The sequence below is a fragment of the Oncorhynchus tshawytscha genome, unplaced genomic scaffold (assembly GCF_018296145.1).
Source record: "Oncorhynchus tshawytscha isolate Ot180627B unplaced genomic scaffold, Otsh_v2.0 Un_contig_242_pilon_pilon, whole genome shotgun sequence".
Lineage (NCBI taxonomy): Eukaryota > Metazoa > Chordata > Actinopteri > Salmoniformes > Salmonidae > Oncorhynchus > Oncorhynchus tshawytscha.
Genome location: NW_024609593.1, coordinates 204,091 through 221,703, shown reverse-complemented (window position 1 = coordinate 221,703; position 17,613 = coordinate 204,091). Strand labels below are relative to the sequence as shown.

General features: G+C 50.2%; 1 protein-coding gene across 2 annotated transcripts; it reads right to left on the bottom strand.

Moving 5' to 3' along the window:
• Positions 1 to 8,911: 8,911 nt before the first annotated feature.
• On the bottom strand, positions 8,912 to 17,100 carry plk1 (polo-like kinase 1 (Drosophila)). 2 transcript variants are annotated; one of them, XM_042316127.1, is made up of 10 exons: positions 16,305 to 17,100; positions 15,738 to 15,906; positions 15,394 to 15,538; positions 14,165 to 14,258; positions 13,066 to 13,288; positions 10,738 to 10,878; positions 10,407 to 10,484; positions 9,993 to 10,147; positions 9,680 to 9,862; positions 8,912 to 9,582 (listed from the first exon to the last, which is right to left on the bottom strand). In XM_042316127.1, exons 1-10 carry the CDS (start codon positions 16,665 to 16,667, stop codon positions 9,391 to 9,393), a joined length of 1,743 nt encoding a protein of 580 aa, XP_042172061.1. In that variant the 5' UTR covers positions 16,668 to 17,100; the 3' UTR covers positions 8,912 to 9,390. The 2 variants fall into 2 exon arrangements, with proteins under 2 accessions (XP_042172061.1, XP_042172060.1); XM_042316126.1 differs by having other exon boundaries at positions 10,738 to 10,881; positions 16,305 to 17,098.
• Between the last annotated feature and the right edge of the window lie 513 nt (positions 17,101 to 17,613).

Genomic DNA, 17,613 nt, shown 5'->3' with positions numbered 1-17,613 from the left:
GCTACCTGCCTCTAACCACTAGGCTACCTGCTGGTTACTGGCCCAACCTCTACCACTAGGCTACCTGCTGGTTACTGGCCCAACGCTCTAACCACTAGGCTACCTGCTGGTTACTGGCCCAATGCTCTAACCACTAGGCTACCTGCTGGTTACTGGCCCAATGCTCTAACCACTAGGCTACCTGCTGGTTACTGGCCCAATGCTCTAACCACTAGGCTACCTGCTGGTTACTGGCCCAATGCTCTCACCACTAGGCTACCTGCTGGTTACTGGTCCAACGCTCTAACCACTAGGCTACCTGCCTCTAACCACTAGTCTACCTGCTGGTTACTGGCCCAACGCTCTAACCACTAGGCTACCTGCTGGTTACTGGCCCAATGCTCTAACCACTAGGCTACCTGCTGGTTACTTGCCCAATGCTCTAACCACTAGGCTACCTGCTGGTTACTGGCCCAATGCTCTAACCACTAGGCTACCTGCTGGTTACTGGCCCAATGCTCTAACCACTAGACTACCTGCTGGTTACTGGCCCAATGCTCTAACCACTAGGCTACCTGCCTCTAACCACTAGGCTACCTGCTGGTTACTGGCCCAGTGCTCTAACCACTAGGCTACCTGCTGGTTACTGGCCCAATGCTCTAACCACTAGGCTACCTGCTGGTTACTAGTCCAACGCTCTCACCACTAGGCTACCTGCCTCTAACCACTAGGCTAACTGCCTCTAACCACTAGGCTACCTGCTGGTTACTAGTCCAACGCTCTAACCACTAGGCTACCTGCTGGTTACTGGCCCAATGCTCTAACCACTAGGCTTTTTGCTGGTTACTAGTCCAACGCTCTCACCACTAGGCTACCTGCCTCTAACCACTAGGCTACCTGCTGGTTACTGGCCCAGTGCTCTAACCACTAGGCTACCTGCTGGTTACTGGCCCAATGCTCTAACCACTAGGCTACCTGCTGGTTACTAGTCCAACGCTCTCACCACTAGGCTAGGCTACCTGCTGGTTACTCTAACCACTAGGCTACCTGCTGGTTAATGCTAACCAACCACTAGGCTACCTGCTGGTTACTGGCCCAATGCTCTAACCACTAGGCTACCTGCTGGTTACTGGTCCAACACTCCAACCACTAGGCTACCTGCTGGTTACTGGCCCAACGCTCTAACCACTAGACTACCTGCCTCTAACCACTAGGCTACCTGCCTCTAACCACTAGGCTACCTGCTGGTTACTAGCCCAATGCTCTCACCACTAGACTACCTGCTGGTTACTGGCCCAATGCTCTAACCACTAGGCTACCTTCTGGTTACTGGCCCAATGCTCTAACCACTAGGCTACCTGCTGGTTACTGGTCCAACGCTCCAACCACTAGGCTACCTGCTGGTTACTGGCCCAATGCTCTAACCACTAGGCTACCTGCTGGTTACTGGTCCAACGCTCCAACCACTAGGCTACCTGCTGGTTACTGGCCCAATGCTCTAACCACTAGGCTACCTGCTGGTTACTGGCCCAATGCTCTAACCACTAGACTACCTGCCTCTAACCACTAGGCTACCTGCCTCTAACCACTAGGCTACCTGCTGGTTACTAGCCCAATGCTCTCACCACTAGACTACCTGCTGGTTACTGGCCCAATGCTCTAACCACTAGGCTACCTGCTGGTTACTGGTCCAACGCTCCAAAACTAGGCTACCTGCTGGTTACTGGCCCAATGCTCTAACCACTAGGCTACCTGCTGGTTACTGGCCCAATGCTCTAACCACTAGACTACCTGCCTCTAACCACTAGGCTACCTGCCTCTAACCACTAGGCTAGCTGCTGGTTACTAGCCCAATGCTCTCACCACTAGACTACCTGCTGGTTACTGGCCCAATGCTCTAACCACTAGGCTACCTGCTGGTTACTGGTCCAACGCTCCAAAACTAGGCTACCTGCTGGTTACTGGCCCAATGCTCTAACCACTAGGCTACCTGCTGGTTACTGGCCCAATGCTCTAACCACTAGACTACCTGCCTCTAACCACTAGGCTACCTGCCTCTAACCACTAGGCTAGCTGCTGGTTACTAGCCCAATGCTCTCACCACTAGACTACCTGCTGGTTACTGGCCCAATGCTCTAACCACTAGGCTACCTGCTGGTTACTGGCCCAATGCTCTAACCACTAGGCTACCTGCTGGTTACTGGTCCAACGCTCCAACCACTAGGCTACCTGCTGGTTACTGGCCCCATGCTCTAACCACTAGGCTACCTGCCTCCCAACCTGCTCTAACCACTAGTCTACCTGCTGGTTACTGGCCCAACGCTCTAACCACTAGGCTACCTGCTGGTTACTGGCCCAATGCTCTAACCACTAGGCTACCTGCTGGTTACTGGCCCAATGCTCTAACCACTAGGCTACCTGCTGGTTACTGGCCCAATGCTCTCACCACTAGGCTACCTGCTGGTTACTGGTCCAACGCTCTAACCACTAGGCTACCTGCCTCTAACCACTAGTCTACCTGCTGGTTACTGGCCTGGCCCAACGCTCTAACCACTAGGCTACCTGCTGGTTAACCACTAGGCTACCTGCTGGTTACTTGCCCAATGCTCTAACCACTAGGCTACCTGCTGCCCAATGCTCTAACCACTAGGCTACCTGCTGGTTACTGGCCCAATGCTCTAACCACTAGGCTACCTGCTGGTTACTGGCCCAATGCTCTAACCACTAGGCTACCTGCTGGTTACTGGTCCAACGCTCTAACCACTAGGCTACCTGCTGGTTACTGGCCCAATGCTCTAACCACTAGGCTACTACCTGCTCTAACCACTAGGCTACCTGCCTCTAACCACTAGGCTACCACTAGGCTACCTGCTGGTTACTAGCCCAATGCTCTCACCACTAGACTACCTGCTGGTTACTGGCCCAATGCTCTAACCACTAGGCTACCTGCTGGTTACTGGTCCAACGCTCCAAAACTAGGCTACCTGCTGGTTACTGGCCCAATGCTCTAACCACTAGGCTACCTGCTGGTTACTGGCCCAATGCTCTAACCACTAGACTACCTGCCTCTAACCACTAGGCTACCTGCCTCTAACCACTAGGCTAGCTGCTGGTTACTAGCCCAATGCTCTCACCACTAGACTACCTGCTGGTTACTGGCCCAATGCTCTAACCACTAGGCTACCTGCTGGTTACTGGCCCAATGCTCTAACCACTAGGCTACCTGCTGGTTACTGGTCCAACGCTCCAACCACTAGGCTACCTGCTGGTTACTGGCCCCATGCTCTAACCACTAGGCTACCTGCCTCTAACCACTAGTCTACCTGCTGGTTACTGGCCCAATGCTCTAACCACTAGGCTACCTGCTGGTTACTGGCCCAATGCTCTAACCACTAGGCTACCTGCTGGTTACTGGCCCAATGCTCTAACCACTAGGCTACCTGCTGGTTACTGGCCCAATGCTCTCACCACTAGGCTACCTGCTGGTTACTGGTCCAACGCTCTAACCACTAGGCTACCTGCCTCTAACCACTAGTCTACCTGCTGGTTACTGGCCCAACGCTCTAACCACTAGGCTACCTGCTGGTTACTGGCCCAATGCTCTAACCACTAGGCTACCTGCTGGTTACTTGCCCAATGCTCTAACCACTAGGCTACCTGCTGGTTACTGGCCCAATGCTCTAACCACTAGGCTACCTGCTGGTTACTGGCCCAATGCTCTAACCACTAGACTACCTGCTGGTTACTGGCCCAATGCTCTAACCACTAGGCTACCTGCCTCTAACCACTAGGCTACCTGCTGGTTACTGGCCCAGTGCTCTAACCACTAGGCTACCTGCTGGTTACTGGCCCAATGCTCTAACCACTAGGCTACCTGCTGGTTACTAGTCCAACGCTCTCACCACTAGGCTACCTGCCTCTAACCACTAGGCTAACTGCCTCTAACCACTAGGCTACCTGCTGGTTACTGGTCCAACGCTCTAACCACTAGGCTACCTGCCTCCCAATGCTCTAACCACTAGGCTACCTGCTGGTTACTGGCCCAATGCTCTAACCACTAGGCTTTTTGCTGGTTACTGCTGTCCAACGCTCTCACCACTAGGCTACCTGCCTCTAACCACTAGGCTACCTGCTGGTTACTGGCCCAATGCTCTAACCACTAGGCTACCTGCTGGTTACTGGCCCAATGCTCTAACCACTAGGCTACCACTGCTGGTTACTAGTCCAACGCTCTAACCACTAGGCTACCTGCCTCTAACCACTAGGCTAACTGCCTCTAACCACTAGGCTACCTGCTGGTTACTAGTCCAACGCTCTCACCACTAGGCTACCTGCCTCTAACCACTAGGCTAACTGCCTCTAACCACTAGGCTACCTGCTGGTTACTGGCCCAATGCTCTAACCACTAGGCTACCTGCTGGTTACTGGCCCAATGCTCTAACCACTCGGCTACCTGCTGGTTACTGGCCCAACGCTCTAACCACTAGACTACCTGCCTCTAACCACTAGGCTACCTGCCTCTAACCAGTAGGCTACCTGCTGGTTACTAGCCCAATGCTCTCACCACTAGACTACCTGCTGGTTACTGGCCCAATGCTCTAACCACTAGGCTACCTGCTGGTTACTGGCCCAATGCTCTAACCACTAGGCTACCTGCTGGTTACTGGTCCAACACTCCAACCACTAGGCTACCTGCTGGTTACTGGTCCAACGCCCCAACCACTAGGCTACCTGCTGGTTACTGGCCCAATGCTCTAACCACTAGGCTACCTGCTGGTTACTGGCCCAATGCTCTAACCACTCGGCTACCTGCTGGTTACTGGCCCAACGCTCTAACCACTAGACTACCTGCCTCTAACCACTAGGCTACCTGCCTCTCTAACCACCTACCTGCTGGTTACTAGGCTACCTGCTGGTTACTGCCCAATGCTCTCACCACTAGACTACCTGCTGGTTACTGGCCCAATGCTCTAACCACTAGGCTACCTGCTGGTTACTGGCCCAATGCTCTAACCACTAGGCTACCTGCTGGTTACTGGTCCAACACTCCAACCACTAGGCTACCTGCTGGTTACTGGCCCAATGCTCTAACCACTAGGCTACCTGCTGGTTACTGGTCCAACGCCCCAACCACTAGGCTACCTGCTGGTTACTGGCCCAATGCTCTAACCACTAGGCTACCTGCTGGTTACTAGTCCAATGCTCTAACCACTAGGCTACCTGCCTCTAACCACTAGTCTACCTGCTGGTTACTGGCCCAACGCTCTAACCACTAGGCTACCTGCTGCTTACTGGCCCAATGCTCTAACCACTAGGCTACCTGCTGGTTACTGGCCCAATGCTCTAACCACTAGGCTACCTGCTGGTTACTGGCCCAATGCTCTCACCACTAGGCTACCTGCTGGTTACTGGTCCAATGTTCTAACCACTAGGCTACCTTCCTCTAACCACTAGTCTACCTGCTGGTTACTGGCCCAACGCTCTAACCACTAGGCTACCTGCTGGTTACTGGCCCAATGCTCTAACCACTAGGCTACCTGCTGGTTACTGGCCCAATGCTCTAACCACTAGGCTACCTGCTGGTTACTGGCCCAATGCTCTCACCACTAGGCTACCTGCTGGTTACTGGTCCAACGCTCTAACCACTAGGCTACCTGCCTCTAACCACTAGGCTACCTGCTGGTTACTGGTCCAATGCTCTAACCACTAGACTACCTGCTGGTTACTGGTCCAATGCTCTAACCACTAGAATACCTGCTGGTTACTGGCCCAATGCTCTAACCACTAGACTACCTGCCTCTAACCACTAGACTACCTGCTGGTTACTGGCCCAACGCTCTAACCACTAGGCTTCCTGCTGGTTACTGGCCCAATGCTCTAACCACTAGGCTACCTGCTGGTTACTGGCCCAATGCTCTAACCACTAGGCTACCTGCTGGTTACTGGCCCAATGCTCTAACCACTAGGCTACCTGCTGGTTACTGGCCCAATGCTCTAACCACTAGGCTACCTGCTGGTTACTGGCCCAATGCTCTAACCACTAGACTACCTGCTGGTTACTGGCCCAATGCTCTAACCACTAGACCTGCTGGTTACTGGCCCAATGCTCTAACCACTAGGCTACCTGCTGGTTACTGGCCCAATGCTCTAACCACTAGGCTACCTGCTGGTTACTGGCCCAATGCTCTAACCACTAGGCTACCTGCTGGTTACTGGCCCAATGCTCTAACCACTAGGCTACCTGCTGGTTACTGGCCCAATGCTCTAACCACTAGGCTACCTGCTGGTTACTGGCCCAATGCTCTAACCACTAGGCTACCTGCTGGTTACTGGCCCAATGCTCTAACCACTAGGCTACCTGCTTACTGGTTAACCACTGGCTACCTGCTGGTTAATGCTCTAACCACTAGGCTACCTGCTGGTTACTGGCCCAATGCTCTCACCACTAGGCTACCTGCTGGTTACTGGTCCAACGCTCTAACCACTAGGCTACCTGCCTCTAACCACTAGTCTACCTGCTGGTTACTGGCCCAACGCTCTAACCACTAGGCTACCTGCTGGTTACTGGCCCAATGCTCTAACCACTAGGCTACCTGCTGGTTACTGGCCCAATGCTCTAACCACTAGGCTACCTGCTGGTTACTGGTCCAACGCTCTAACCACTAGGCTACCTGCCTCTAACCACTAGGCTACCTGCTGGTTACTGGTCCAATGCTCTAACCACTAGACTACCTGCTGGTTACTGGCCCAACGCTCTAACCACTAGGCTACCTGCTGGTTACTGGCCAAATGCTCTAACCACTAGACTACCTGCTGGTTACTGGCCCAATGCTCTAACCACTAGACTACCTGCTGGTTACTGGCCCAATGCTCTAACCACTAGACTACCTGCTGGTTACTGGCCCAATGCTCTAACCACTAGGCTACCTGCTGGTTACTGGCCAAATGCTCTAACCACTAGACTACCTGCTGGTTACTGGCCCAATGCTCTAACCACTAGACTACCTGCTGGTTACTGGCCCAACGCTCTAACCACTAGACTACCTGCTGGTTACTGGCCCAATGCTCTAACCACCAGATGAAGATGACAACATTAACTTTTTGTCTAAGATGTTCATAAGTGGTCAAAGTAGCTGATTCGTGTCAAAAGTTACAGAGAAAGTTGGAAGTGGATGGAGAGCTTTAGAAACCTGAGGAAATTACAAGAAAAACAGCCCCAGAACATTATTCCTCCTCCACCAAACTTTACAAATGCACTATGCATTGGGGCAGGTAGCGTTCTCCTGGCATCCAAACCTAGTTTCTTCCTTCGGACTGCCAAATGGTGAAGCGTGATTCATCACTCCAGAGAACGCGTTTCTACTGCTCCAGAGTCCAATGGTGGCGAGCTTCACATCACTCCAGAGAACGCGTTTCCCCTGCTCCAGAGTCCAATGGGGGCGAGCTTCACATCACTCCAGAGAACGCGTTTCCCCTGCTCCAGAGTCCAATGGGGGCGAGCTTCACATCACTCCAGAGAACGCGTTTCCCCTGCTCCAGAGTCCAATGGCGGCGAGCTTCACACTGCTCCAGCCAACGCTCGGCTTCGCACATGGTGATCTTAGGCTTGCGTGCGGCTGCTCTGCCGTGGAATCCCATTTCATGAAGCTCCCGAAGAGTTATTGTGCTGATGTTGCTTCCAGAAGCAGTTTGGAAACTCGGTAGTGAGTGTTGTCAACCGAGGACAGACAATTTCTACGAGTTACGCTCTCCAACAAACGGAGGTTCCCGTTCTGTGAGCTTGTGTGGCCTACCACTTTGCTGCTGAGCCGTTGTTGCTCCGAGACGTTTCCAGATAATACAGGGACATATTGAAAGGAGAATCGAAGGCCCCAGGAACCAGACCATACAGGGATATATTGAAGGCCCCAGATCATACAGGGACATATTGAAGACCCCAGATCATACAGGGACATATTGAAAGGAGAATCGAAGGCCCCAGGAACCTGATCATACTGGGACATATTGAAGGCCCCAGATCATACAGGTACATATTGAAAGGAGAATCGAAGGCCCCAGGAACCTGATCATACAGATATGTGAAAACGCCACTAGCTTGCACAGCAATGTAAGAAAACGGGGGGTGTTGGGTGACGCTGTCAGCTCCACCCTTTAAATACATCACTCACTGCTTCAAGCCACACATACCTTAAAGTACGTTCTAGAATAGTTAGGGGAAACGTTCAAATGGCTACGCAGTGAACTGAACCCATGATCCCTCATTCTGCGCTGGTGGTCAGGGGTTGAAGTTAAACATTCACCCTAGTTACAGCACAGAGGTGTCTATGGTTACATTAGACCAACCTTCCCGCAACATTCAACCAAAGCAACATGTAAACATAGGTTTACAGTAACACACCCTGTTCAGTTGTATTCTCTTCACCATTCTAGGTTTACAGTAACACACCCTGCTCAGTTGGATTCTCTTCACCATTCTAGGTTTACAGTAACACCCTGTTCAGTTGGATTCTTCACCATTCTAGGTTTACAGTAACACACCCTGCTCAGTTGGATTCTCTTCACCATTCTAGGTTTACAGTAACACCCTGTTCAGTTGTATTCTCTTCACCATTCTAGGTTTACAGTAACACACCCTGTTCAGTTGGATTCTCTTCACCATTCTAGGTTTACAGTAACACACCCTGTTCAGTTGTATTCTCTTCACCATTCTAGGTTTACAGTAACACACCCTGTTCAGTTGTATTCTCTTCACCATTCTAGGTTTACAGTAACACACCCTGTTCAGTTGGATTCTCTTCACCATTCTAGGTTTACAGTAACACACCCTGTTCAGTTGGATTCCCTTCACCATTCTAGGTTTACAGTAACACACCCTTTCAGTTGTATTCTCACCATTCTAGGTTTACAGTAACACACCCTGTTCACACACAACCTCTTTCAAGACTTTATTAAATGTGGAAGAATATTCACCTTTTAAAACGTGTTTAATGACAGTTCTGTACAAGAGGAACGCTTCATGTTGAAAACCACATGTAAAAACAGGTAAAACAGGCAGAAGCACAAACATGATAGTCTGTCAGCACGGTCCGTTACACACCTCACCTGGCGAACTACAGACCAGACAGGGTAGTGGATTACAGACAGGCTGTTAATTCAGACAAACACAGACCAGAGAGACAGATAAGGGGACTGACCACTTGGTGTGACTATAAAGACGTTGTTTCAACATTAGAGACCGTTGGTAGATCCAGCTGTCTGACTGGCTTATTGTGACAACCCTGAGCACCCCTCAGGCACTGATTGGCCAGCAGACAGCAGGAAGTGGATTATAGTCAGGGGGGGGGGGGTAAACACCTTGCCCACCACCCTGGGCTGTGATTGGCTGCGGGGCCAGAGCGAGGAGGTGGTTGGTCAGTGAGGCGTGGAGGACTTGCAGGACAGTAGTTTGGCCACCATCAGTCGGGCGTATCGCATCCTGCTGGCCAGCTCCTTACAGCAGCCAAACTCCTCGATCAGAGACATCTTATAGGTCCGGAAGTCTCTCTTCTCGTCGATGAAGGACACAGCACCCATCAGAGGACACAGGATCAACTTGGTGTGGTCCTACAGAAGAGAGATCTCTATATTATCTGACACAATAACTTGGTGAGGAGGAGAGAAGAGAGAGGGAGAGAGAGAGGAGAGGGAGAGAGGAGAGTACCTGGAAGAAGTTGATCTGCACGGTGCCGTTGGTGAGGTGGAGGACGATGGCCGACTTGGTTCTGAACCAGTGGCTGAGGTACGGCAGACGGGCCAGCTCGTCTCCGTCACGAGGCGTGATGTTGGCGCCCGCCTTCAGAAGGTGCTCCGACATGTAGTTACGGAAGTACTTCAACAACGTGATCTGGGGAGGGCAGAGGTCACAGGTCAGCTAGGCTCTAACCCAAGAGGCTAAGGACTTTTGTCCCAATGCTATCCGAAAGTTAGCCTGATGCTAGCCACAGCCATAGAGAAGCACTAGCAGCGACGCTAACCTTCTTGGATAGCGTAGCAGGGTAGGAGCGGACACTGAGGTAGCTCTCAGCAGCCATCTTGTCGATGTACTGAAGACTGTCTCCGTCAGCGTACATGATCATCCTGGTACAGTCGTTAAACAACACCCCCACGCTGTTGTCACACAGCTGATAGCCTGCAACAGAGGTCAGAGGTTACACACAACCCTCCATTCAGAGAGCATCACATGGACACAGGGTTGCCATGGTGACACAGGGTTGCCATGGTGACAGAGAGAGCATCACATGGACACAGGGTTGCCATGGTGACACAGGGTTGACATGGTGACAGAGAGCATCACGGTGACACAGGGTTGACATGGTGACAGAGAGCATCACATGGACACAGGGTTGACATGGTGATACGGGGTTGCCATGGTGACAAAGAGTGGTTACCCAGTCCGTATTTGTCGCTGTAGTCGACCCACTTGCTGATCCAGAAGATGGGGACACAGGCTGGGTCCTCTGCCTCCTCTGGAAACACAGGGGTTAGAGGTCAGGGGTCAGAGGAACCCTGTCTACAGCATGTCATACCTAACAGAGGTCGATATGTTGGGCTGTGGGAATGAGTCTTCCCTATGAAGGCTTGGCAGTGTGTGTGTCTCGTACCCATGCGAATGAGTCCTCTCTCCGAGGGCTTGGCAGTGTGTGTGTGTGTGTCTCGTACCCATGCGTATGAGTCCTCTCTCCGAGGGCTTGGCAGTGTGTGTGTGTGTGTGTCTCGTACCCATGCGTATGAGTCCTCTCTCCGAGGGCTTGGCAGCGTTGCAGGTGTCGAGTTGCTGCAGCAGGTCACTCAGGTGGCAGTCTGTGGCCTCGGGAATCTCTCTGAGCAGTGGCTCATCTTTCTGTTCCACCTTCTCTGTCCCTGCTGAAGAGACACAGACACTAAAGGAAAGGAAGGGAGACTGACACTAAACCCCAGGCTGAAGGAAAGGAAGGGAGGAAAGGAGACTGACACTAAACCCCAGGCTGAAGGAAAGGAAGGGAGGAAAGGAGACTGACACTAAACCCCAGGCTGAAGGAAAGGAAGGGGAGGAAGGAGACTGACACTAAACCCCAGGCTGAAGGAAAGGAAGGGGAGGAAGGGCTGAGACTGACACTAAACCCCAGGCTGAAGGAAAGGAGAGAGGAAAGGAGACTGACACTAAACCCCAGGCTGAAGGAAAGGAAGGGAGGAAAGGAGACTGACACTAGAACCCCAGGCTGAAGGAAAGGAAGGGAGGAGACTGACACTAGAACCCCAGGCTGAAGGAAAGGAAGGGAGGAAAGACTGACACTAAACCCCAGGCTGAAGGAAAGGAAGGGAGGAAAGGAGACTGACACTAAACCCCAGGCTGAAGGAAAGGAAGGGAGACTGACACTAAACCCCAGGCTGAAGGAAAGGAAGGGAGGAAAGGAAGGAGGAGACTGACACTAAACCCCAGGCTGAAGGAAAGGAAGGGAGACTGACACTAAACCCCAGGCTGAAGGAAAGGAAGGGAGGAAAGGAAGGAAAGGAGACTGACACTAAACCCCAGGCTGAAGGAAAGGAAGGGAGGAAAGGAGACTGACACTAAACCCCAGGCTGAAGGAAAGGAAGGGAGGAAAGGAGACTGACACTAAACCCCAGGCTGAAGGAAAGGAAGGGAGGAAAGGAGACTGACACTAAACCCCAGGCTGAAGGAAAGGAAGGGAGGAAAGGAAGACTGACACTAAACCCCAGGCTGAAGGAAAGGAGGGAGACTGACACTAAACCCCAGGCTGAAGGAAAGGAAGCCAGGGAAAAAGGAGACTGACACTAAACCCCAGGCTGAAGGAAAGGAAGGGAGACTGACACTAAACCCCAGGCTGAAGGAAAGGAAGGGAGGAAAGGAAGGCTGGGAGACTGACACTAAACCCCAGGCTGAAGGAAAGGAAGGGGAGACTGACACTAAACCCCAGGCTGAAGGGAAAGGAAGGAAAGGAGACTGACACTAAACCCCAGGCTGAAGGAAAGGAAGGGAGACTGACACTAAACCCCAGGCTGAAGGAAAGGAAGGAAAGGAGGCTGACACTAAACCCCAGGCTGAAGGAAAGGAAGGGAGGCTGACACTAAACCCCAGGCTGAAGGAAAGGAAGGGCTGAGACTGACTCTCTAAACCCCAGGGCTGAAGTGAAAGGTGTGAGGAACACTAGAACCCCGGGCTGAAGGAAAGGAGGGAGGAAAGGAAGGGAGACTGACACTAAACCCCAGGCTGAAGGAAAGGAAGGGAGGAAAGGAGACTGACACTAAACCCCAGGCTGAAGGAAAGGAAGGGAGGTGACACTAAACCCCAGGCTGAAGGAAAGGAAGGGAGGAAAGGAGACTGACACTAAACCCCAGGCTGAAGGAAAGGAAGGAGGAAAGGAGACTGACACTAAACCCCCTGGCTGAAGGAAAGGAAGGGAGGAAAGGAAGGAAAGGAGACTGACACTAAACCCCAGGCTGAAGGAAAGGAGACTGACACTAAACCCCAGGCTGAAGGAAAGGAAGGAGACTGACACTAAACCCCAGGCTGAAGGAAAGGAAGGAGGAAAGGAGACTGACACTAAACCCCAGGCTGAAGGAAAGGAGGAGACTGACACTAAACCCCAGGCTGAAGGAAAGGAGAGGCTGACACTAAACCCCAGGCTGAAGGAAAGGAAGAGGAAAGGAGACTGACACTAAACCCCAGGCTGAAGGAAAGGAGAGGGTTGAAAGGAAAGGAGACTGGCACTAAACCCCAGGCTGAAGGAAAGGAAGAGGGAAAGGAGACTGACACTAGACCCCCAGGCTGAAGGAAAGGAAGGGAGGAAAGGAGACTGACACTAAACCCCAGGCTGAAGGAAAGGAAGGGAGGAAAGGGACTGTAGTACACTAAACCCCCAGGCTGAAGGAAAGGAAGAGAGGAAAGGAGACTGACACTAAACCCCAGGCTGAAGGAAAGGAAGGGAGGAAAGGAAGGAAAGGAGACTGACACTAAACCCCAGGCTGAAGGAAAGGAAGGGAGGAAAGGAGACTGACACTAAACCCCAGGCTGAAGGAAAGGAGACCCCTACGTAGTGTGAATCTAACCCTTGTTGTTGAGAGCGGTGAGCGGGCGTCTCTGGCTGGGCTCCAGAGAGGAGGGAGCGATGGAGAAGCGTGGGGGCACGGTGAGGCAGGTGGTGGGGAGACGCAGGGGGATGTACCCCTCGGTGAAGAACTCATCGGTCTGCAGCTGGGAGACGGTGGGCCGCTGGGACGGGTCGGCATGCAGCATCCGCTTGATCAGAGACGCCGCCACAGGGTTGATTTGCTACAGAACAAAAACGTAGGAGAAAAGATGAAGAAACTGTCATAAAAACAGATGACCTTTGATAGTGTAGAAGGAATGGGTGGTGTTAGCTCACCCAGGGGATAGTGTAGAAGGAATGGGTGGTGTTAGCTCACCCAGGGGATGGTGTAGTAGTATGGGTGGTGTTAGCTCACCCAGGGGATAGTGTAGTAGGTATGGGTGTTAGCTCACCCAGGGGGTAGTGTAGTAGGAATGGGTGTTAGCTCACCCAGGGGATGGTGTAGAAGGAATGGGTGGTGTTAGCTCACCCAGGGGGTAGTGTAGAAGGAATGGGTGGTGTTAGCTCACCCAGGGGATAGTGTAGAAGGAATGGGTGGTGTTAGCTCACCCAGGGGATAGTGTAGAAGGAATGGGTGGTGTTAACTCACCCAGGGGATGGTGTAGTAGTATGGGTGGTGTTAACTCACCCAGGGGGTGGTGTAGTAGGAATGGGTGGTGTTAACTCACCCAGGGGATGGTGTAGTAGTATGGGTGGTGTTAACTCACCCAGGGGATGGTGTAGTAGTATGGGTGGTGTTAGCTCACCCAGGGGATGGTGTAGTAGTATGGGTGGTGTTAACTCACCCAGGGGATGGTGTAGTAGTATGGGTGGTGTTAACTCACCCAGGGGATGGTGTAGTAGTATGGGTGGTGTTAACTCACCCAGGGGATGGTGTAGTAGTATGGGTGGTGTTAACTCACCCAGGGGATGGTGTAGTAGTATGGGTGGTGTTAACTCACCCAGGGGATGGTGTAGTAGTATGGGTGGTGTTAGCTCACCCAGGGGATGGTGTAGTAGTATGGGTGGTGTTAACTCACCCAGGGGATGGTGTAGTAGTATGGGTGGTGTTAACTCACCCAGGGGATGGTGTAGTTGTTCTTTTTGATGCGGTTGTAGGTCTCCTTCAGACAAGACGTCTCAAATGGAGGTTTGCCAACCAGCAGAGTGTACCTGAGAGAGATGGAGCCTGTTACAATACAGACCACTACTGGGGGACCCAGATAGAATATTAAATACGTGTTGAGGTGGTCCTACTGGGGGACCCAGATAGAATATTAAATACGTGTTGAGGTGGTCCTACTGGGGACCCAGATAGAATATTAAATATGTGTTGAGGTGGTCCTACTGGGGGACCCAGATATATAGTATTAAATACGTGTTGAGGTGGTCCTACTGGGGACCCAGATATATAGTATTAAATATGTGTTGAGGTGGTCCTACTGGGGACCCAGATATATAGTATTAAATATGTGTTGAGGTGGTCCTACTGGGGACCCAGATATATAGTATTAAATATGTGTTGAGGTGGTCAGTATGATGCCTGTTGGACCCAGATAGAATATTAAATATGTGTTGAGGTGGTCCTACTGGGGGACCCAGATATATAGTATTAAATACGTGTTGAGGTGGTCCTACTGGGGACCCAGATATATAGTATTAAATACGTGTTGAGGTGGTCCTACTGGGGGACCCAGATAGAATATTAAATACGTGTTGAGGTGGTCCTACTGGGGGACCCAGATAGAATATTAAATACGTGTTGAGGTGGTCCTACTGGGGACCCAGATATATAGTATTAAATATGTGTTGAGGTGGTCCTACTGGGGACCCAGATATATAGTATTAAATATGTGTTGAGGTGGTCCTACTGGGGACCCAGATATATAGTATTAAATATGTGTTGAGGTGGTCAGTATGATGCCTGTTGGACCCAGATAGAATATTAAATATGTGTTGAGGTGGTCCTACTGGGGGACCCAGATAGAGTATTAAATATGTGTTGAGGTGGTCCAACTGGGGGACCCAGATATAGTATTAAATGTGTTGAGGTAGTCAGTATGATGCCTGTTGGACCCAGATAGAGTATTGGGAGATGGTGAATATGTATCGTCTCCCTTTACGGTCCACAAGCCACTATGACAGATGTGTTACCAGCCCCATCTTCATCTGTTGCCATGTAATGACTAAAACAAGATGTGTATTAGTAAGTAGTAATGTGCTTTATTGCTCAGATTAAATGTATTGTGACCAGATTTAGTTTGAAAACAGACACTGCGACATTTGTTCTAGTCTGCGTTTCACTTACAGGATACAGCCCAGAGACCAGACGTCGACCTCGAAGCTGTGTCCTTTCTTACAGAGAACCTCCGGGGCGATGTAGTTCGGTGTTCCACACAGCGTCTTCTTACGTTCCCCATCAAACTCTATCTTAGTGGCAAGGCCAAAGTCACCTGGGGAGAAGCCAGATATGTGTTTAGATAAGGTGCTGTACAGAGGTGAGTATAGAGGCTTAATGAATACAGCCCCAGTGTCAAACTATTTGTTGGTGTTCATTCTGAACCAGCCCATCGTGTGTGTACTGGTGTACATTCTGCAGCGAGTCGTACACGGAGTGTGTGTAGTGGTGTACATTATGTGTGCGCTGCGCACCTATCTTGACATCCATGTCGTCGCTGAGGAAGATGTTTCCTAGTTTCAGGTCTCTGTGTATCACTCTGTTGTTGTGGAGGTACTGACAGCCTTTAACCAGCTGCATCATATAATACCGAGCCTCCGGCTCCGTTACAGCCTTACGACGCTTATGCAGCTCCAACAGAGACTGGGAAGGACACAGACAGGGGGGTTAGCAACTATTATAAACTCATTAGGCTAACTTGTCTTCTTAGGGTTTACTTCTGAATGTCTGATTGGGGGGGACATGTACTTAACCTAAGTTGTCATGCCAAGAAAAACAGCTTTCAGTAGTTTACACACTCATAACTACTTTTAAAGTTCACGAGTTGTAAATAACTTTCATTCAAAAGCACAAAAGTAAAACATAAAACTACTTATATAATCCCAGCTAGTCACCCTGTGGACAAGTTGTGGTTAACAGCAAGTCTCGTTGACTAGACTAGGAAGTTTCAAGCTACAGTAAACTAGTAAAAATACACTGTTAGCAAAGAACAACTTATCTAAGTAAAATGTTAAAAAATCAATGAACAAAAATCAACTCACCCGTCGCCTGCAAATTTCCAACACAACAAACACGAAGTCGTCGTCCTCGAAAAAGCCGTGAAATCCCACAATGTGCGGATTGTCGAGACTCTTATGAATGGAGATTTCAGAGCTCATCTTCTCCCTCTGGTGAGGTTTGACTATCATGGATTTGGGGACGACTTTACCGGCGAAAACCTCTTTGGTTTCCATATCTGTGATTTCGTAGCATTTGGCAAAGCCTCCTTTCCCGAGGAATCGTCCCCGGCTGTATTTCTTCAGTGTCCGGGGATCGAGGAGAATATCAGGGATGTCTTTGAGAGGCGCCGATTTGGGGTCGACGTTTGTCGACGGATTCACCGCCTTGGCGACCGGCGCACTCATACTTTATATATTATTATTAAAAAATTATAAAAAGTGCTCTAAAGGTTTAACGAAAACAAAAAAAAATACAGAAAAAAAGATACAAGTTGAAAAATATCTAAGAAAAAAATATATAATTTAAAAAATAAAATAAATCGAATATATATATATATATATCTCACTTTGAGACAGGCTAGCTAGCCAATCATCCACCCTTCCGAGCAAAACCACTTGAATTCAAATCAAAACTAACCAATTCAGGTGCCCCAAATTAGCTCAAATGTAGCGTACGATACCCAATAATCAATCGATTTAACTAAATATACTTGAATAGTGTTGCAAAAACAAAACAAAAGGTAATAAATGAGTTTTTCCCACCGCCGCTGTGTACTTGGCTCTTCGTTTGACCAACAGCGTCAACTAGCTGGCTGTAAGTTTAAATGCTGCTCCGGTCGTTACAGCCGCCTGTGATTGGTCCTGACGATTTGAAATTACAAGCTGCAGCCGCTAAGCAACATGGGAAGGTTTCAACTATGAGCCAATTACCGAGCAGGAAGTTCATATAAGCAAGCACCGATTGGTTAAAATCCTGTAGATAACGCCCCTATCTTTCTTAAACTCGAACCAATCACCGACCAAAAAAACAGACGATAACCAAAATGAATTGTGGGAAATGTAGTAGCTTGTATTTTCACAAACGCACCTTGGAGATAATATTATGTCGTGTCAGTTAGAAAAACACCAAGAAGGGAAAATAAAACGTTATTATTACAATCCATCGCTGATAAACAATACAAAAAAACATAAATAGTACTTCAAAGTAGTACTTTAAAGTATTTTTACTTAAGTAGTTCACACCACTGGTTTTAGGTTAGCGTAAAGGCAGCGTCATGCTTCCCAACAAAAACAGTTTGGACAAGTTCAAGCATATATTGGGTGTGTTCGTAAACTCAGCCTGTAGTGCCAG